The sequence below is a fragment of the Gobio gobio genome (assembly GCF_949357685.1).
Source record: "Gobio gobio genome assembly, chromosome: 10".
Classification (NCBI taxonomy): domain Eukaryota; kingdom Metazoa; phylum Chordata; class Actinopteri; order Cypriniformes; family Gobionidae; genus Gobio; species Gobio gobio.
In genome coordinates this window covers 48,688,179-48,710,774 of record NC_137116.1, presented here as the reverse complement: position 1 = coordinate 48,710,774, position 22,596 = coordinate 48,688,179, and the positions used below count along the sequence as shown (strand labels likewise).

At 37.1% G+C, this 22,596-nt stretch overlaps 4 protein-coding genes across 5 annotated transcripts in view; 1 reads left to right on the top strand and 3 right to left on the bottom strand.

Moving 5' to 3' along the window:
* The first annotated feature begins 921 nt into the window (after positions 1-921).
* Positions 922-7,072, top strand: tpk2 (thiamin pyrophosphokinase 2). Its single transcript, XM_079828220.1, has 8 exons — positions 922-1,141; positions 1,502-1,740; positions 2,603-2,666; positions 2,756-2,886; positions 4,753-4,871; positions 5,484-5,616; positions 6,457-6,553; positions 6,640-7,072. The coding sequence occupies exons 1-8, from the start codon at positions 1,078-1,080 to the stop codon at positions 6,684-6,686; spliced, it is 894 nt and encodes a 297-aa protein (XP_079684346.1). The 5' UTR covers positions 922-1,077; the 3' UTR covers positions 6,687-7,072.
* Positions 7,049-14,244, bottom strand: rhoaa (ras homolog gene family, member Aa). The gene is made up of 5 exons (XM_079828221.1): positions 14,199-14,244; positions 11,036-11,191; positions 9,039-9,159; positions 8,766-8,896; positions 7,049-8,604 (listed from the first exon to the last, which is right to left on the bottom strand). Exons 2-5 carry the CDS (start codon positions 11,189-11,191, stop codon positions 8,431-8,433), a joined length of 582 nt encoding a protein of 193 aa, XP_079684347.1. The 5' UTR covers positions 14,199-14,244; the 3' UTR covers positions 7,049-8,430.
* A 747-nt stretch (positions 14,245-14,991) lies between these two features.
* Positions 14,992-20,286, bottom strand: ndufb11 (NADH:ubiquinone oxidoreductase subunit B11). The gene is made up of 3 exons (XM_079826422.1): positions 20,012-20,286; positions 19,495-19,628; positions 14,992-15,215 (listed from the first exon to the last, which is right to left on the bottom strand). The coding sequence occupies exons 1-3, from the start codon at positions 20,198-20,200 to the stop codon at positions 15,086-15,088; spliced, it is 453 nt and encodes a 150-aa protein (XP_079682548.1). The 5' UTR covers positions 20,201-20,286; the 3' UTR covers positions 14,992-15,085.
* Positions 20,287-21,166: 880 nt separating this feature from the next.
* Positions 21,167-22,596, bottom strand: part of def6a (DEF6 guanine nucleotide exchange factor a) — a 13,765-nt gene continuing 12,335 nt past the window's right edge. Inside the window, exons 10-11 of one of the 2 annotated variants that reach the window (XM_079827495.1) lie at positions 21,982-22,072; positions 21,167-21,601 (exon numbers count right to left, since the gene is read on the bottom strand). In XM_079827495.1, the coding sequence (XP_079683621.1) occupies positions 21,417-21,601; positions 21,982-22,072 (276 nt within the window). In that variant the 3' untranslated portion in view covers positions 21,167-21,416. Of the gene's footprint in view, positions 21,602-21,981 lie in introns of both variants that reach the window. The other variant, XR_013817332.1, reaches the window with a different exon arrangement.

Below are 22,596 nucleotides of genomic sequence, written 5' to 3'. Positions count from 1 at the left end.
CTTAGAGGAAGACTTGACCCTAAGATTGTGGTGCATATTACAGCAAGTGCAAAGTAACCAATATTTTTCCTGTCCCTCTCTCTCCCCCATCTGTAATGGATCTCTTTGTTAGTGTCTGGTTAAATCCAGTTGCTCAGTCGAACAAAAGCAGTAGAAAGCATAACTGAATATTTGCCTTAGTATGAAGAAGATGATACACAGCCAAGGGGGAAAATGCCATTGAAAGTTACACATATGCTCCTAATATATATATATATATATATATATATATATATATATATATATATATATATATATATATATATATATATATATATATATATATATATATATATATATATATATATATATAGTTATTAATATATAATTGTTCTCTAACATTCAATTGTTGGTTTTATATGATTAGCAAAGATGTCTGTTACAGAAAGTGTTGTTTCAAAATAATTCCAGGGGCCAAATATTAACCTTTATAGCATGTTCATCTAATATTTCCAATCATAACAGAAGCGTATATAAACCGAAGCTTACCTCAGTACTGTGACACTGCATCCTTACACCACCTCATCTTCGCCTGTATATGTTTACGTCTAATGTATCAAACCCTTCGAGATGGACAGCAAGTCAAAAGTATTTAACTTAAAGATTATATGATGTGAACTCAAAAACTCACTAATAATGACCCACTTCACAGTAGGAGCAATTTCCACAGAACAACATTTGTACTGTATATGCCGAACTAACATGACTTGACATGTCTGGTCAGATTCAGCATTCATTACAAAGTATTCCAGTCCAGTAACATTATGAGTGGCCTTTGTTATGATCTACATTCGCCCTCTAGTGGAGAAACTCCTTCGAGCAACACTCGTCATAGAGCTTTAACCAATCAGCGCGCAGCTCAACAGCACCTTCCACCCAATCAGCGCTCACATCAACAGGAACTGCAACAATGGAGGCGAGCAGAAAGCCCGTGGGTGTATGACAGCATGTCAACGACAAATCAACCACAAATCCCCCAATATCATAATGCACTGTTTCTGAACGGACAATTAACTGTTACAAGTGTGAAATCTACAAATGGCTTCGTGGTCGGAGAAAATGCTACAACTCCTGCGTCGAATGAATAACTTTCATTTACCAGGTGGGGAAATGCAGTACACATTCATTGACAGAACAATCCATATGCGTGTGAACCAGCGTGAATGGACAAGTCATGTATGGGTCAATTCATTTTTTTATTTTTATCGATCTGTAAAATACTTCAAAAAATCAATTCATAAGATGAACCTGCTTTGCAATTTATGAATGACAAGACTAGTAACAAAATTTGTAAACAGTTTTTAAATGTAAAGAAAACCTCAGAAATAATGATATTCAACACACTTTTTTAAAGTTCTGTATACGTACATGTATTCAACGTGCAGGGGAAATAATGTATTACTGTGTTATTACATGTAAAATGCGTTTATTTACTTGACATCAATGCATACTTTTATTCCAGGTTCCAGTTTAGAGAGCTGTCTACGTTTTGAGGTGGCTGGAGAACAGGTTGGATGGATTCCCCCAAAAGCAGCATCAATTCTTGATCGTTTTCCGTCAGTCTTCAAGCCATATGGGAGCGCTATAACCTTCTGCTCCAGTGTTGACACCTTTGAGAGCAGATCAGTGGCTGTGGATGAGGTCTTGCAGGAGCTGAGGAGAGAGGCGACATTCACCTGTCTAATAGGCTGGAGAGATGAGGTGAGACATCTCTGGTACATGGTAGATAATGACCCATCTTCACCCTTACTCTTTATGAATGTATGTGTAGATTCCTTCCAGTGTCAGAAATAATGAGCAATATTATTTTAGGGACATGAGTTTCAAGGGCTTCCCCCATCATAGCACAAACATCATGACATCAATTTACATAAAAAAGTGCCCCTTTTATGCTATTTAAAAGGTTCATCCTAATTTTGTTTTGGAGGTCTCCTACAATAGGTTTACATGCATCCTAAGTATGTAATGTAATGTACATTGCAGCATCACCTTGTTTCTCACAGTGTCTGAAAGGGTTTGGTAAAGTATTCTTTCTCTCTAAACCCCTCCTTTCCGAGAGCCTACTCTGCTCTGATTGGTCAGATGGCCCAGTCTGTTGTGATTGGTCTACCACTTAGAGCGTGTGTCAGAAACTAAATGTATATATTATCATGTTTGAATTTCAGGCCCAGCGGTTACCAAACTCTTCCAGGCCTCAGTTACAACTAGAGTGTTTGAGGGCGTGTCAAAGTAGCCGTTGTTCATGGGCAGCCAATCAATAACAATATATTTGTTACAAACCTACGTAGGTTCGAGCAGGAAGTAAGACTGTAATTACTGCCGACTCGTTTTCAGCAGTCCAGAGTTCATTCTTTCTTTTAGGAGACAATAACTTTATTTGTCATGCATTTGATCTTTGAAACTATTTTACACACAGCATAAACGGTTATATCTGAAAAAGCATGAAAGGGGCACTTTAAATAAAAATCCCTAGAATAATTCACTACAGGGGCATTTTTTTTACCTTGTTTAATAACTTCAGACCCCGATTCTTTCACATTTACCAGAGTGCATTTCTTTTCAGCAATACGCTGTGATGCCCAGGTACTGCGACCCTCCGCTGATGTATATGGAGAGAGCAGCTACAAGTATGTTCATAATATCATATTAATTTCATGCTTCTTCTTTGTCACAGACCAAGAGACATTTATAGCTGTTTATTAATGGTCAAACACAGGTCTGTTTGGAGTGAAACGGTACGGCGTCCATGTCAATGGCTACACTCGGGATTCAAGTGGCAATCTTAATATGTGGCTGGCACGACGATCTCTGACCAAACAGACGTATCCAGGGAGACTGGACAACATGGTGATTTATTAATACACAAATTAATCAGCTCATTACAATTAGTGCCACGCCAAACTTACTGGACCTCTCAAACATGCACTTCTGTTTAATCGTGTGGGGTCAGTAATTTTATTTTAAAGAAATTAATAGTTTTATTCAGCAAGGATGTATTAAATGGATCCTAAGTGACGGTAAAGTCATTTATAATGTAACAAAAGATTTCATTTGTTAAATAAATGCAGTTCTTTTGAACTTTTTATTAATCAAAAAATACTGAAACTGTTTTCAACATTGATAATAATAAGAAATATTTCTTGAGCAGAAAATCAACATATTAGAATGATTTCTGAAGGATCATGTGACACTGAAGACTGGAGTAATGATGCTGAAAATCACAGGAATACATTACTTTTTTAAATATATAAAAATGTGATATATTAATCCTCTGGTGCTGTTCGGTAGCCTGACAAGCCAGACCCACATCAAGATGTTGGGTCTGGGAACACACCATTGGCAGGGCTCAATTCGAGGGGCCGGATAAACGGTTGTCTTTCAAATTCCCTCTGCACGCAATAGGATAGCGCTACAACCAACCAGAGCAACGAGGAAGGTGAAGCCGAGCTGATAGATTAAACTTTCGCCGTATCCGGTCGGCAAAACTCCGAACACATCTTCCTTTCTTAAGAATGACTTCAGTGCCATTCTTTGGTCTTTTCTCGAAGAAAAGCTTAACTCCAAGTCTTCCAGAGTCACGGCCAAAGCCGATTCAAAAGACCGCCATTCGCCAACTTCTTTGTTTACAAGTAGCACACAGAACCGCGGCAACTCTGCTGTCACGACTCTATACATGATGTGATTGGCCTGACCAGAGTTTGTTTTTTCCAGCTTGCAGCCAACGGAGAGCTGCTAGACTACCCTGGCTGCGTCTAGATTTCTAGGCTAGCTGGTCGGACAAAAAACTTTTTTTGTATTTTTTTACTTCATCTGAATGGTACTGAACTTGGTAAAGATTTTGGCACTTGCTATGTTAACACACAAAAAAACGACCGCATTGGAAATGAAAGGGATGCGAATTTCAACTGTTGGAAACAAAACCTTACTGAAAGCTTCAATCTCAAATTCAATCACAAATTGTTTAAATTTATGGCTTTGATTTTCTCACAGTTTTAGAGTAAAATGTGTAAATATATACATTTCATATAAAAAATGTAATCTTATTTTTGTCAATTTTTCATAACAAATTTACAATTTTACTGTATACAATTTTGTTTATTCACAATTAAAAATTTTAAATATACAACTTTTTCAAGTTCACTTAAAAAAAAATCACTTCAGCAATAATAAATAAGAATTGTCTTCAAAAAGAGACCTAACGGTCTGTCCTCCAAAGCATTCAAGATTTATGACAGTTTAAGTTGGAAATTTCTCCTTTTTTTTTCAGGTCTATGCTCAAAAAGTGAATAAATGGATTATAACTACTTCATAAATGTAATTTAGTACCATAAAATACAAGCAATTCAACTAAAAACATTATCGAACTAAAATATAGTAGTCATTTGTCATGTCATGACCGACACGCGAACAGTACCAGAGGATTAAATTGTAATATTATTTCACAATATAACTGTTTTTTCTGTATTTTTGATCAAATGCAGTCTTGGTGACAAGAGAACAATAAATCTTACAGACCCCAAACTTTTGAATGTTAATGTATAAAGCATATGGAGTAATAATGTAAGAAAGACTGCAAAGTTGTAATTGTGTGTTATAAATTACTAGTCTTTTGGAAGTACATTAGCAGATGACCTCGAAGCTAACAAACACAACCACAAATCTCCAATTTTGATTTAATAGTGTTGTTTATAAAGGATCTGATTTATCACTCAGGCGGCTGGAGGACTGGCGGCAGGCTGCAGTGTAAGGCATACATTGGTAAAAGAGTGTGAAGAGGAGGCCTGCATCCCTCCAGGCCTGGCAGAGCAAGCACGTCCTGTGGGAACTGTGAGGTGCAGAATCCTTCATTTCTAACCCACTGTTTCACTTGGGTGATTCAAAATCATTTAGAAACTATTACGAAGCAATGCATCTGACATTTTTTCTTTTAAATTAGCATTTTTAGGTTTTTAATTTTACTCTTATTAGTGACATGTTTGAAAATAAAGCATTTTAATAACTAACTTTTTAATTGCCATTCAAATGAAATTACTGAATCTAAACATAGGAGCCTGATAAAAATGCTCATTTAAAAGAAAATTGTCAATTGGAAACTGGTGATTTTTAAGATTAAAGATCCCTGCTGCAGTTTTTTCCTATTCAAAACCTTTCCAAGATACCATGGTAGATATAAACTCTCTCAACTCTCTTGCAAAAGAGACTGATTAATACAGCAGAAATGCCAGAAATAACCTCCAACTGGCAGGCTTCCAGAGAAATATTGCGAGCGCCCAAAGGAAGATGACCAGAATTCAAGTCTGGAAGATGTCACTGTGATCTAAGACATGAATGCCTGTTGTCACAGGCATCGTTTCTGCCTGGAAACTGTTTTACTATGTTTAGCTAAATTTAAAGACGTTCTGCAATCGTGAATCTGTAATTCATGCTCCCCTCTGTCTCTGCAGCTACACCTACGAAGATGACGAAGGAATATTTCCTGAGTGTCAATTTGTCTTTGATTTAGAGCTGCCTCTCAATTTTCAGCCTCATATTGGAGACGGCGAAGTGCAAGCATTTTACTACTATCCAATTGAGAAGGTATCCAATTGACTTTAGGTTTGAATGCTATGTGATGTATTGTATATAAGATAAGCTGTGACATACACTATATTGCCAAAAGTTTTGGGACGCCGGCCGTTACATGCACAACATGAACTTTAATAACATCCCATTCTTAATCCGTAGGGTTTAATATGGAGTTGGCCCACCCTTTGCCGCTATAACAGCTTCAACTCTTCTGGGAAGGCTTTCCACAAGGTTTAGGAGTGTGTTTATGAGAATATTTGACCATTCTTCTAGAAGCACAATTGTGAGGTCAGGGGCTGATGTTGGAAGAGAAGTCCTGGCTCACAGTCTCCGCTCTAATTCATCCCACAGGTGTTCTATCGGGTTGAGGTCAGGACTCTCAAGTTTCTCCACACCAAACTCGCTCATCCATGTCTTTATGGACCTTGCTTTGTTATAATACCACTAACAGTTGACTGTGGAATATTTAATAGTGAGGAAATTTCACGAATGGACTTACTGCACAGGTGGCAACCTATCACAGTACCACGCTTGAGTTCACTGAGCTCCTGAGAGCGACCCATTCTTTCACAAATGTTTGTAAAAGCGTCTGCATGCCTAGGTGCTTGATTTTATACACCTTTGGCCATGAAAGTGATTAGAAAACCTGAATTCAATGATTTGGAGGGGTGTCCCAATACTTTTGGCAATATAGTGTATATAGATGTCATTTTACATGTAGTAAATTACATAGCATAGAAAAGCTGTATTTGATCGGCCATTTCTATATAAATGACCAAATGTGTGCAGTTTCCTAGATTACGGGTTGGCACATTTTACCCCCATTCCCCCTGTCTGATGTGTTGTTCTCAGGTGAAAGATCTCCTGGTCAGTGAGGAGTTTAAGCCAAACTGTGCCATGGTGGTTCTAGACTTCCTCATCAGACACGCCATCATTGAGCCTGACTCAGGTTTGGTGTCAGATCATCTGGTAGAATTTGATAGTTTGCCATTTATGATGAAAAAAGGCTGTAACTTGCTTTTCCTCTCATTTCAGAGCCCTATTATCACGAATTTGTGGCTGGATTGCACAGATCACTATAAAGGCTGACTACTGGTGGTGTGCAAATAGTCAACTTGCGAAAGTTTGGTATTTATTTGATCTACCTCCACTTTTAACTCCTACCATTGTCAGCATGTGTACTCGTACTGAGGACCACATCAAGCCGAGGTGAAGAAATTAGGTATTTTACGCAAACATCAACTGGAGAAGAGACACGAAATAAAGACCCAAGAAAATGTACCCTATAAGAATTTATTTTTTCAATACATTTCAAACGAGTCTGTGGAAATCCAAAGATGCACTGGTTTACAAAAGATAATTGATGCATCAAAGGCTCTTTTTTTTCTTCTTAGAATGAAATGCAGAATCTCTTCTAAGAAATGACTTGCATTTAATAATATGGCATTAAACAGCTCTTTCAAAATCACATTTCGCTACGTTTTTCCTTCTTTATTTCTTTTAAAACTTTGAAATTCTAAGATACTAGAATTTGTAAAATACGCAAAAAAGATATAGAATAAGCCAGTAGAATTTCACAAAAAAAATATGAAAACATACAGTACAGGAGAAAAAGATGGGAATAATAAAGAGAGAACAAATGAAGTGAAATGGAGGGAGTTTCTCATTTACACAGTGAGATAAATATTACTTTTATTTCTGCACACCAAATAAAAGCCTGTCGTGCAGGCAAAGAGGAATATGGGGGGAAATTAAGTTACTGTCACCTATTATAAAACTTATATATATTGCCAAAATCGAACAGTGTCTGACAGTCAACATACAGAGCTGCAGTTTTGCTTTGAGCTCCACAAGGGCTGATTAACCCAAAGTTTCTTCTTTTAATTATAATACATGAGCAAGCACAGAAAATACTCACAAAAAAAGGTGAATTAGTATGATCATTGCTTAATGCATCTTCGACTTTTATAGGCAAATGGCAAAAAGTACAAGATATATTTAAATCTTATTTGAATTGTAAGACTACCACTACTTTCAGCTATTTTAAACCAGCGACTAAACCGTCCAATTTTTTTGCGACAGGACAGGAGGGCACAGAGGAGCCAGTTGTGTTAACCAACAGTATTAGCATGTTAATGTAGGAAAAAAGATCATTAAAAAGAAAATCGTAGTATGAAGGACAGGCATGAATGATTTACATTAGACGGCACTGGGTTCCTGGGAGGTTTACAAAGGGTATCATGGGAGTTTTACGTTGTGTGGCCAGTATAACAACTCCCTGCTTGACATGTCATGTAGCATACACGATGTAGGGTACTAACTAATGCCTTTTACACCCTGAATAATGCACTTGGTGCCAAAAAAGGAATCTTTTTAGACCAAGCCGTTTGTTTCTGTTCTTGCTTGCAGTGCCGATCTTCTAATCAGAAGATGTGCTATGGGCCAAAGAATACATCACAAGTAACCCCACCCCTAATGCAATCAGTGATTGTGAGCCACGTCGATCTTTATTTATCCTACACGCACACTATCCTTATGCTTGTGATCGGTCTGAAGGCTTAAAGGTCAACTAATCTTGATTTGAAAAAGGACCGATGGCCATAAAAATGTTTACGTCCCTTTTTGCCGGTGCAGTTGTCCCTACTATCTTCTGTAGTTTCTTTTGGCCTGGATTGAAAATGACCCTCCCTGACCCCCCGAGTACATAATTAACACTAGGGGCGTTTCTTCCCTCTATTTGCGAACTTTTATAGCTCTTTCATTTTCCTTGGCCTAGTTTGGTTACCCCTTTCCCTCCCTCGTTCTTTTCTTTTCCTCTCTCGTTCTCTATAGCAAAGCGCAGGCATTCTTTTTGCCACGCTTTTTGGCTTGGAGCGCCGCTCTTGTGGCCATTTCGAACACTTCCCTCACGCCATCCTTAGTTTTAGCTGAACACTCGAGGTAGCCGAAGGCATTGATGCGATTAGCCATGTCTCGCCCTTCTTCTGGTTTAACAGGTTCCTGTTCAAGGAAGAAAGCATTGACAAGGCATTAATACACTTCATTATCTCTAAATACAATATAATAACAAACAATTTTTCATTAGTTACATTATTTTTGTGTCGTCTAACTTGCTTTGATGTTATTTCCATCTAAATTTAGTTTTATGTTATCTCACACACCTGTTTCATCTTCAGCAGCTCCCGTCGAGTGTGATCATCATTCCGTAAATCTTTTTTATTACCCACCAGAATTATTGGAACATTTGGACAGAAATGTTTTACCTCTGGCGTCCATTTTTCTGGGATATTCTCTGTGTGAGTAGAGTACGTTTTTCAATACAGAGACCACAGCAATTTGGTCTTAGTAAATCCATACAGTATCAAAGTATTTAAAGGCCTAAATTAGACTTGTATATAATTAATATTAAAGACTGGTGGAGAAGTTTATCTCACCCAAACTGTCAGGGCTGTCTATGGAAAAGCACATGAGGATGACGTCGGTGTCTGGGTAGGACAGGGGCCTCAGCCTGTCGTAGTCCTCTTGTCCAGCTGTATCCCATAGAGCCAGTTCCACCTGACAACAAAAGGATTAAACATTGTATTATCATTGTATTATAAAACATTGTATTATCAACAAAGCACTTATTTACAATAAGTGCATTGTAATAACATGCACTTATCTATTTATAGTTACACTACCATTCAAAGGTTTGGGATAAGTAAGATTTTTTAAAGAAATTAATTATTTTATTCAGTATGGATGAATTAAATTTATCAAAAGACATTTATAATGTCACAAAAGATTTCTATTTCAAATACTGTTCTTTTGAACTTTCCATTCCCCAAAGAATCCTGACAAAAATGTATCAGTTTCCCCAAAAATATTAAGCAGCACAACTCTTTTCAACATTGATAATAAAAAATGTTTCTTGATCCACAAATCTACATATTAAGGTCCTTTCACACTGGACGCGATATTGACGCGCGAATAATTCGCGCAATGGTTTTATTTTTTGATCAGCTGTTTGTGTAATGAGAGCTTTCACACCGAACGCGAATGTGCTGTGGCGAAAAAAACGATGTTTATTTTTTTCGTTTCGATGTCGATTTTTTTTAACACTCACAGCGACAGAAAAGGCTTAAACCAATCACATACAAGGAAACAAAGGTGACCAAATGTCCAGTTGATGTCACTAGCCATTCAATCAACATTAACCTTTGCCAGGTATCGCATTTCTCACGAGATTACAGCTGTAGTTGTGTTTACAGCTGTACAGATGCAGCTGTGTTTGCCCACTATAGACTACAGATTACGATATTATATTCAATACGTAAATTATTTTTTTTTTTTATCTAATTGTGTCCGCGACTATAGAAAGTGAATGTGTTTCCGTCAGTACGACTGTCTGTGGCACTTAAATGTTTACATTGTGACTTCAACTGGAAACACAGCAGCTCCGGATCGAGCCGTTCCTGAAGAGTGTGTGTGTGTGTGTGTGTGTGTGTGTGTGTGTGTGTGTGTGTGTGTGTGTGTGTGTGTGTGTGTGTGTGTGTGTGTGTGTGTGTGTGTGTCGTAAGATGCGCTGCTACCGTCTCTGTCTGGAGGAGCTCCTCAAATTGTCCCACGGACATTTGAAAGTAAGTTCGGAACCGGCCATGATAAAGTTTTAGCTCCTGTACAAGATTAGCATCCTCCCCTTCAGACTCTGTTCTTTAAGACTGAGTGCACCCAAAGCCTTCTTCTCTGTCTTTTAAAGAAAATGAAAAGCTTGTCTCCACTGAATGATTATGTGTCCGTGTTTCTCAGCTGTTGCCGCGAATGTTTTGGAATGTTGGAGCTCTGAAACGTCGCAAACTCGCGTCGCAGCTGATGTAAATGGTTTTAACGCGAACTATTCGCACACAAAATATTCGCTTTTTCGTTACGCGTCCGGTGTGAAAGGGCCTTTAGAATGATTTCTGAAGAATCATGTTAACACTGAAGACTGGAGTAAAGATGCTGAAAATTCAGCATTGCATGTTGAAATATTAAAATAGGAATTTAAATTGTAATAATATTTCACAATATTACTGTTTTCACTGATAAGTGCAGCCTTGGTGAGCATAAACTTTCAAAAACATTTAAAAATCTCACTAACACCAAGCTTTTGAACAGTAGTGTGTTAGATATTGTATATTTGAACTATATTTCTAATGTTATATAAATATATGTATATTATAATTTTTGTTATACATTTCACAGATTCACATAATGTCTTCCAACAACAGCATAAGACCATCACTCATTGTTGACCCAGAATAAACCCCATTCATTTCAAATGAACTGCATTAAAAAAAAATGCAAAAATGAGAATAAAGGAAGAACACTTAAGAATCAGAGGAAGTTCAAACTGCTCCAGAAGAGACACATGTTCTGTAATGGACTCTGCAATGTTCTGTGATAGTCTCACCTGCTTGCCATCCACCTCGATATCAGCAACATAGTTCTCGAACACTGTGGGTACGTAGACCTCAGGAAACTGGTCTTTACTGAATACAATGAGTAAACACGTCTTTCCACATGCTCCATCTCCAACGATTACAAGCTTCTTACGAATTGCAGCCATCTGTCACACAAAATGGAAAGATCAGCCAATAATTAAAGGGAGGTGGAAATTGTTCCTACACTGAAATTAGCAACCATTTTCATTACATAAATCCAACCTTTTTTGCTAAATATGGAATTGTTCATGTATGGTTGCCCTGTTCTACGATTTCATGTCGGGCGGAAACATGTACAAAACGGCTAAATAATTTGACAATGCGTTGTCAACGTTGACATTGTGGCTTTATATATGGCCAGACACTTGCATGTGTCATTATATTCTTAACAATTGACCAAAATCAAGCGCAAATTGAGTTACAAGGTTTTTGACCAGGGAATTTTGGAGAATTTCGGACAATGACATGCGTGTTTTTTGAGGCAGTAAGTACATCGCGTGACATTTTCATCAACTTACAGGTTATAAAGTTTACTGTAATTATGCGGCCGCTCAGTTTTTTTCTGTCATTTGGCCAAATTCTCATGTTATTAAAGACGAAGTGCTACAGACAGGCTATCGAAGACCGTATTGGCTGTGACTCGACAACAAAAAGCTAGACTATGACACTCTTCTCCATTTCTCAAATACATAAAACATTGGCCTTTATATAGAGTTTCTTGAGTAAAGAAATATTAAAACAACCATTTCTTTATTTACCCTTGCATTGCAAACAAGCAGAGGCGGTCCAAAATGTGTGTGGCACGATTGAGGCGGGGTGGAGTTAATTAAGTTTTACTGACAGTGTGAGGATCCAATGGAGATACGAGGTTCATTCACAAGCTTTTTAAAATACTTTTCATTGGTTAAATATTTGAAAAACCCACAGACAAACATAAAGGGTGACCAATAGTAAAAATGTATGATACTGCACTACAGCGACAATATGGAAGAACAATTCTGATGTGGAAATAATCTAGACATTATTCATGTAAAATTATGTAATCCAGGCATACCCCAGTAGTATTATTTACCCTAGCTATAACTATAGCCCATAACTAGCTATCTATATTGTCATGAGTCTGAAATGTCAGTGTTTGTAAAGATTTCTAAAGTAACTTGAAAATAAAAACAGGAACCATTTCAATGGAACAGGAGAAAATGACCTACTTTTGTACAGCTGTCTTGATTAAAAATAATTCAGAAATATCTCAAATTTGAATCACAATTTCACTTGCGCTTCCAATCAAGTGAGTATTAAATCAAAAATATTAATCTCTTTAATCTCTCATCTAAAATGTATGTTTTTGTTCTCATAAACCAACTAAATTAAGTTCTTTTTTTGCAAATGTGAGTCTCCAGTGGGCTTAAAATAAACATGGGTACCATTATTACAAATACAAATGATTAAAACATGTATTATTCAACATATTTAATCAAAGAAGGTTAATTAGGTTAATGTCTCATGGGTCGTATTAGGAACAATTGGGGACAATGATGCCGTTCCTATACATCAGCTTGAGAAAAACGTTATATTTATGAATTATAATTACAGAGCATGAGCATCTTTTATAAAGAAGCCTAAATAAATAAAACTTGACAATTAAATATTTACTTAATATGGTTACAAATGTTTTCATTCATTTAGATGAAAATTAGTTTCATTACTGGATACTAAGAAAAATAGTTTTGAGTGCTTTGAGTAAGAAATATGGGTAACACTTTACAATAAGGTTGTATTAGTTAACATGAACTAACCTAGAACAACACTTCTGTTCAGCATTAGTTAATCTCTGATACAGAAAAATACAGATGTTCATGGTTTGTTCATGTTAGTTCACAGTGCATTAACTAATGTTAGCAAGATTTTAATAATACATTAGTAGATGTTGAAATTAACATTAACAAAGATAAATAAATGCTTTTTAAGTGCAGTTCATTATTAGTTCATGTTAACTAATGTTGCTAACTAATGAACCTTATTGTAAAGTGTTACCGACATAAGTATTATTAAGCACTTTTCATCTACTGTACATATTTATGTAGATATGAGAATTGTGAAATTTCACTGGTATATAAAATTAATTTATTAGAATACAATGTTACGATCACTTTTTTTAAAAATTGGATCAGGCCAGTCGAAATATCCTTAGTGTTGAGCCCTCTAATAATATCAGATTGCACTTATTTATTAAGAAAAATACATAGCCTTTTTCAGTACTTTGAGAAAAATTAACAAATAGCTAATTTATCTCATGCTTTGTCTGTTTTATATTTCAAAATAAAACAACAAGTGGGCTTATACAGTACGTGGTCATGCCTATTCATATTTCATCCATCTGTACTCTGGGTTCTTGTGTTATTATAGCACTGCAGCATCAACCTCTCCTCGCACACACACACACACACACACACACACACCTCCCAGCTGCTGTCATAACACACCGCACCCTACTCAATTAACTGATCAATACAAGAGTTAAAACGTTAACAAAATATGTGAGTCATCGGATTAGAAATAAAATCAGCTGACTGCAGTCAGGTCGAGCTACTGTCTCTCATGTGAGCTTTTATAGTTTAACATTGAGTCAAGCACTGATTCAACGAGACTGGAGTCTTAATTGGCGATACATTTGATCTTAAAAGGGCTGGCTGTAATGTTGAGGAATAAACTAGAGATGGTGACAATAACAGCCGCATGTCTGCGCCAACTGGATCAGTCCCCGGTTTACTCCCTATGCTAACTGGGACGCCTCACCTCACGCCCTAATAAGTGTAAAATTAGAACAAATTGGCGTGTATTCGACTAGATCCATAAATCAACACTTATATTAAACTCCCCAGACGTGTTACAGTCTTGATAATCAGAGTTTAATGCGATTATAAACTCATGTTCGGCATCTTGTTGTTCGTCCGTTTCCGTCATCATCACACTTAGCCTATTAGCACTGAGCTAGTCGCATATAAAAGGCATCTTTTTACTCATTAGAGTGGTTTTAAAAAGGCTACTCGGCGGTATTGGCTCTAGAACGTATGGGAAATTAATGAACATGTCGATTGTAAGTACCAGAGGTGTTTTTGTGTGAGTATTTACCGTTTTCGTTACAGATGTCCTCGCTTTCTTTATCTTTTCCTGTACGACCCCAAGGCCCCGCCCCGCAGACAGTGCCACGCCGCTAAGACACGCCCATTCACGAGCGTTTCTACCAATCAGAGGCAGAGACGTCCAAAAGCAGAACAGCAACATATCTTTTGACTTTTTAGTTACAACAGGCTCTTTTATTAGACAAGATCTCTTTATTAAAATAATATATATATATATATATATATATATATATATATATATATATATATATATATATATATATATATATATTCCTGTCTTAAGACATTATCGTTCACCACACTATGTTGTGGAAATAGACTAAAATAAACCTGCTAATGAATATATTACTGTATAAATAAAAACAGTTGGAAAGTAACTAAAAAGATGGCTATTTGTGATCCAGTCCACATCAAGGTTTCTTCTGTTTTGGAGTTTTACTGGCAAAATGCAGATCTGAAGTGTTGACTAAATGTTCTCTAATGCTTTTTAAAACACACATTATCTTAAGATTCTGCATTGCCACAATCATGGTTAAAATGTATAGTTTATATGCATAGAACTGCACCACAAACCTCCTACTTTCCGTTGTTTTGTACATCATATAAATACTTTGGCTCTGCCTATAATACTCTGCCTTACTATAAGTGCATATAGTGTGTATGCACTATAAAATAATAATGATGCCATAAAACAATACATTAACACTCAACTTTATTATTACACCCATATGTTTGCAAACAGACGCGCTGATCACCATTTGAAAATACCACACACCACTATATTATAACATATAATGTTTTATTATAATAGAGTTGAGGAGAGTCAAATGTACAATCAAACACAAAAGCACAGGATAATTGTTGGCAAAATGTTGTCTAGTCCTCTCCAGAGGACGGGAGAACAATCGTGCTTGGATCGTAATAGTTTTCAGTCATGAGGGGAAGACCTTCAGATTCCCGCTGTTTGATCAACCTTTCAGCTTCCCGGCGAGCCCACTGCCTCATACTGGAGGATCAAAACAGAAGACAGAGAGGCATTATGATTAAAAAAAATGTCAAACCGCTATTGCTTCAGATGAAATAAAACACTTGAGGTGAACCCATTTATCAACCAATTAAGGTAGAAATAGAGTACAATTGCAATGACACACAATGAGCACATTTTCCAAGCTTAAAAATAAACTTTTTGTGGGGACTTCATCTTATGTCTAGTAGTTTGAAATCTTTTGAACTAATACAGCACAAAGTCATGAAGAATATTATCATGCTCCTCTTCAAACAGATCAGATACTATCTGGCTCCCAAACTTTCCCTAAACATCTACCAGAGGGGAACCATCAGGGCTAACAGTAGATTAAAAACTAAACTTTTTTACTAAAAAGTCATCATTTCTAATGTTATTTTAGGAATTTATAATTTTACAAACATCTCAATCTTTTTGAGGAAATAAACAAATTCAAATTTGCCTATTCAGTGCGTGTTGTGTTGATGTCGGTTTTCTCCATATTAGGATCTTTCCACCCAACACTTTCAGCTCTGTGATTGGTGGTTCAGCTGTGAAATTAGAGGGCCAAGCCATTGCAAGTCAATGCCTTCAAATGACAGGAAAATTGACAAATCATATAATCCCTCTAGATGGGTGGGGCTTGTAATTAGAGTTGTTCCGATTCCGATAGTAGTATCGGAAATATCACCAATACCACAAAAAATTCTGGCATCGGTATCGGCGAGTACTTGAACCCATGTACCGATCCGATACCATTTTCTTAACAAGACCTAGTTATTATGTTATGACCGCGAGCTTTGCCTAACCACTGCGCGTTCTTCTTCGGTGCTCAGAATGCATTGCAAACACAGGAAGTTGTGCTGTTTTGCCACAAGTAACCACTGTTTAGAGCAGCGAAGAAGAAGTGAAAACGTGTTTGCAGTAGGCTATGTCCGCTGTTTACTGGCTGTTTAGCAGTATTTCGTCTCTGTGTGGATGGCAGGCGGCCGTGCGCACACACACAAACACACACGCGCGACACTCGCCCGCTGTCTTTGTAATCTCTGCTGTGTGTCACTATCAAGCGGCAAACTCCACCAGTTTCTCTACGTCCATATTCACAGTCTATGGTCACTATATGAGGACACTAACGCATAAACTGTCACTTCATGAGAATTTACCGTTTCATTTGGTAAAACTGCCATATAAGGAACACAGACACTGAAATATTTTCACGGCAACCCGTCAAAATAAAAGTTCGGTTTAAAACATTTTAAATTGACAGAATATATTGGGCTACTGCTGTACAGTAGATTTAGCTACGTCTCTATGTAATAATAATACGTCTCTATTACTAATAATAATAATGCCTAGATGGTTGCTTATTTTTCACTTGTTTTGTTGTAAAGAGATTATTTTCTGATTAATATATTTTTATATTCTTACATTTTTTTGTTGCTGTTTTTTATACAGTTATATTGTACAACTAAAATACCTTTTTCAGTTCGCAGTGTTAGATTTGTGGCTGCATTTTAAGTTCTTTTTCGCTTAAGAAAAATAAATAATATTACTGTCAAATGCATGTCAGATAATAAAAATACTGTAATGAATACAGCAGTTCACTGTATGTATTTGTTCATGTTTTATTAAGGGATAAGTCTGAAGCACACCATAAAATAATTCTAGCAATTCATACAGGGCTAGTAGTGTATACAGCTGTATATACAGATACACACCCAGGTATCGGATCAGTACTCGGTATCGGTCGATACCCTGAGCCCAGGTATCGGTATCGGGAAGGGAAAAAGGGTATCGGAACATCTCTACTTGTAATCATCAAGTTTATGATGTGTTCCGCCCGCTGTGGGAAACAATAGCTAGCGCTATTCGCTATGGAAACTGCAGGCAACATTAATGAGGAGGATACTGTTGCTGATTTATTATCCAGGCTGTTTTCAAGATTAACTTGGAGAAGCTGGAGTTAATCGGCAAAGGAAGACTTACACCAGGGCTTAATTTTGTGTGGAAAGCCAAAGCTTTTTCTCATCCTTCCCTCGGGTCATTATGACCCAAAACTCATATTTAAAAAAAAAAAAAAAAAGTAGTGTTCATCAGAGTGGTCCAAGACCCTAAGACTTTTGTCGCACTTGAACCATGAATACACAAAAAAACATTAACTGGATTTGAGGAGTAACAAATCCTTCCCTCGCAAGTCAATTTAACCCCATAGGAATGAATGGAATGCTTCAGTACACATAGAAAAGCCTAATGCTTCAAATTCAAACTAAAAATGCTAAAACTTTACCAAATTTTTTTTCTTTATAATGTCTACATGTGTATCTGAATCAAGCCTGCCACACACATCCTGATAAGTGAAGCCAGGTGGCTGGTCCCAGTATAGGTCATAAACCCCGCCCTCAACATGTAATGTAATGGGACGTGGGACAAACTAAACAATCAAATTACACTTCAAATAATTTTTGGCCAAAGATGGTTTCTGTCATTTTAGGCAGTTTTTATCACGCTGATGCCATTTTCAAGTGTTCGTTTTTTAAATATGTTTGGTTTTAGTTAATTATTTGATGCTATATAAACGGGAGTGTGCCGTCATGATTGACAGATGAGATTGAGAGCTTCTCTGAGCAAAGTACCAACAGACTTTTTTCTGGATTTTTGGGAGGAGATTGGAGATTTAGCTTTAATTTCTAAATTTCCATAACTGGTTATTTCACACAGACGTAATGAGTTGTTCTGCATCTGTGAGAGTGTGGGTGGGCTTTTGATATCACAGCTCTACTTCCTGCTCTCTACTGCGCAGACTCCCGTCCCAAATCAGTGCAAGGTGTCAGCGCCATATTTGGACGTTGGCGGCTTCACTTGTCTTCAATGGAAGGTAGTGAAGATTTTTTTTTTTAGGGTCTATGATCTGAATACATACTGATTTTATTTTATTATTTTCATGAATTGGAATGTGCGCAAAGGATTGTGGGTGACTTAAGGCAGAAGGATACATCCGATGCGTCCTACAAAACAGGCCAAATGACGGATGCAAAACAAAGGCTGCCTTCCAAGTTTCCTTCAAATTGAGATGGCTTTTGATGATGTTTGATGACGTGGCAGCCGAGATATGCAGCCTTCCGTTTGAGAAACACCCCCAATGTAAGATATTTTAACTGAATTAAAAAGGTTATACATGAAATTGTAGGTTAAGTTGAAAGAATGTGCTCGAATTATTATTTATTTATCAAATCTAATAATTTAAAAAGGTAAATAAAATGTAAAATAAAAATAAAACTAAAAAATATATATAAATATTCTCGGGTTTTTCTCCGGTCAAATTTCAACCGGTCCAATCAGCGAACAGAGGGAGTGGCTGAGAATGAGGACGTTGATGTTGTGCTCTAGTTTGAGATGACAAACGTCACGACCAAACGTTAGCGATTGGTTATGGCAGATCCAGAGTGGCTCTGGGCAGATCCGATAGTTTTAATCTTCTACAGAGTACCCGCCTTCAAGGGCTTTCCTGTAGCTCAAACAGTAGAGCATGGCGCTAGCAACGCCAAGGTCATGGGTTCGATTCCCAGGGAAAGCAAGAATTGACAAAAATGTAAAATGTGTACCTTGAATGCAATGTAAGTCGCTTTGGATAAAAGCGTCTGCCAAATGCATAAAAATGTAAAAATGAAGTCAACGCTTGTCAATGGAGAGTGGCCAGACACTTAATCTGGCTTTAGTTAAGGAAACAGTTATTTTTCAGGATTATTGGTCAGTCAGTCTGCAAATTTACTAACTTAGTGACCATGCACATTCGCTGTAATTCTGCATAATAGTTAAATTTTTTAAGTTTAATACGGTCTGTTGCATACATTTAACCAGATGCTGTCTGTGCCAGTCTAACGATATGATTTATTTTCAACATTTGCTGAACTTCTGTCGCTACTGTACTTTGGAATTGGAATCATGATGTGTCAGTTAACATTACATTTTGTTGGTCGCTGGCATGAAACACTGTGTGATGATGCAATTATTTGTAATGCATTTTTTTAAAACTTTAATTTTGGCGATAACTCTCCCGCTCACTCTCATATTTGCTTGTGGTACTTCTTGTCAAAGGTAACATGCAGTATTCCAGAAGAGGACACAGTAAGCTAGGCTGAGTTGACTTTTTTCCTTGATGAGGGAAGAGGGTGAGAGGGCCACGGTTCGCTACTGGCATCTACAAGAGCCGTACTGTACGCATTATGGATGCTGGATCCTGATTGGTCAACAACATGTACAGTCAGTTTATTCATACACTTACCCGTGATCTGGTAAATAGTGGATGAAAGTGCCTCCGATAACAATGGCCACAGAAATGCCAAAGAAAAATGCCAACCTCATGTTCCACTCATCCACAAATGGGTCAGAATGATGGAAGCCATGGAAATCTGGATTCTGAAAAGACAGATAAACATTTAGACTGTATACATCTGCATTTATGGACTTAATCAAGTTAACATAATTGTTTAACAACACAAAGGTTTTATATTAAAATTAGGACTTGCAATATCACATTGCGATCACTGCAGCGAGACAGAATAGAATAAAATAAAATAAATGATTGCAAAAAAAGAAAACAATGCACAATAGAGAGACTTGAGTCTTGAGAGGGAGTTGAGATCTTGCAGTGCACAATGTAAACATGTAACTACAGGTCAGTGTACGTCAAACTTACGCCTTAAGACTTTAGTTAGCCACCTAAAATTATTCAAGCCACTAATTAGTCCAATGTTAATTAGTTTCCATGCATCATACACATGTGTTTGTGGTCGTCTTACCTTGTCAAACGGGCTGACCTCTGCGTGTCCATGACTGTCATGACCCGCGGGAGATAAGGACTGCAGATCAGCTGCAACCGCGCCGGACGCGCTGGATTTCGGCGTCTGTGACACACAGCGGCTCCCGAGCGCCGAGCTCAAACGAACCCGGGACAGAGTGGGCCAGATTCGGCTCAGGCGTGAAGCCATTTCCCCCGCTTTCTCTGTGCTTAGAAGCTCTTTCGAGACAAGCTTCTGTTCCAGGTTAATATTTCCGGGTTAAAATGGGGTTCTATCGGTTTTCTGAGGCTCTTATCGCCAACTAGTGTCCCGGATGTTTCATAACACAGGAACCATTGCTAAACAGCAGGGGTCTCTGTTTCTAAACTGGATCTGATAGTATCGGCAAAATGTTTTATATGGTAAAGTCAGATTTGAAAAATAACATCTCATGGTTTCTTGGAAAGGCTTTATACTTAACGATCTAGCAGTATCTCCACTTCATGCATTATAAACTCTGTGTAGAATATATACCCACACACACACACACTGCATTATACCATTACAAACCCATGCGTGCAATATTTAGTTCACCATTTTTTAAATCTGATTTGATATTTATGTAATATATTATCTGGACAGACCCATACCTCTCTACACATATGCTGCATATTAATCTGTAGAAGCTAATCAGTAATTCTGTGAAGGTTTTTATTAGATTTTTTAAATTTATATTCTGCAAGTACCAGATGTTTCTGTTACCAATCCAAATTTCCTGTGTGTGTGTGTGTGTGTGTGTGTTTGTTAGTAGCACACTTGGCCAATAACACTAACACGTCCAAAATGAGCACTAAAATAGTTTTAAACATACCTGGGGAATAGCTAAAACACTATGATTTTGCAGTTTTTTAAAATAAAAAAAATCTATCTATAAGGAGCATGTGTGTGCTATACAGTAGTCTTCATAGGTTTGTTATCTGACAGCAGAAGCAGGAAGTGCTCAAAACCACAGACGCTTCAGCTCTTCAACTTGTTCCTCCCTCGCAAGAAATCTAGTTTACGTGCATGAACGTTAGCAAATCTTTTTGTCTCCCATTTAAAAACATGCATGACCACATTCTGATGCTAATAACCAGACCATCAGTTCCTTTTTTTTAAAAATTCGGCACAATAAAACATCTTGAAAAATGCATTTTATTCATACATCTTGAGGCTTTGAGTCCATCAGATAATTATTTAACTACTACAGTACAATACTATGAACGGTGTGACAGTGTACAAACACATTACTTTTTAACAAGCTATTAACAAATGACAACGATATTGAAAAGCACGGCGTTTTTAACAGCATGAAGTCTTGGCACCTTTCACTCAAAGCACAGTCTTAACATTGAGAAAGAGATTTTTTTTTAGTTTTCTTCCGAGGTTAAGGTATGTCCATGTCTCCATTTGTAGACAAACGCTTGTCAGATTCACACGCTCCTATGCTTTCCACGTTTTCTTTGCTTTCCTCATCCTGCTCATCCGATTTCTGCTTCATACGTAGTCCTGGATCCTTCTGTGAAGGGATGCGGAAGCTGGAAAAAGACCCACTTCCTGAGGACCGTTTTTCTACATGAAAACCCAAACGCAAGGGAAGTTAGAGGGAGTTTATTGATCGTGAAATCAGTGTAAATCTTTAAACATGTACAGTGCTTAAGCGAGTGTGAACTTCCTTAAAGGAGCTGTATGAAGGAAAGAGGTCATGTGCTTTTTTTGTCTCTGAAACCGCAGTAAAAACGAGTGATGCAGACCTAGATTGCATGCCACTCACAGTCTTTGCATTAACCTTCTACTCAACATATGCTGAAATGCCAAGTTAACCAAAGATCTTAATGCTATATATATCGTTTTAGATGGATCTTCCTGGCCTCACTCAAATTCAAACCATAGAGCATTCAAGGTGATGTGAGGTCTTGAAATATGGGTAAATGAGTTAATAATATACATACCTCCCGGTCCTATAGGATGCATCAATCTGTTCATCTGAACGTTCCAGTGTTTAACATTGGTGCTGGCCTGACGAAGCTTCCTTTGAGCAGCCTGCCAGGATACAAAGATCAATCAATCTAACAATCAATCAGCTAGTTTAGTTGATTTGACTATTGACGATTTCTACAATCACATTTACATAAACAGCTAATATCAGCATTAGAACACCAATTTACTAATAATGTAACACTTTACAATAAGGTTTCATTTGTTAACATTACTTAATTACATTAGTTAACATGCACTAACAATGAAAAATACTTCTAAAGAATGTATTAAACTCGGTTCATGTTAATTTTTTAGCATTTACCAATACATCAGAACAAAAGCTGCATCTGTAAATTCATATTTAATGGTAAACTAACACTAACAAACGTTAACCAATAATAAATACTGTAAGAAATGTATTGCTCATTTTTCTAATAATTCAACGGCCCGTCGTCAATTATTCCTTACTTAACTAATGGGACTGTAATTGTAAAGGGTTACCCTAAAAATATTAGTAATGAAGGTAATGCAAACACTGCCATTCAAATGTTTGGGGTCAGTAAGATTTGTTTTTGTAAGAAATTAAT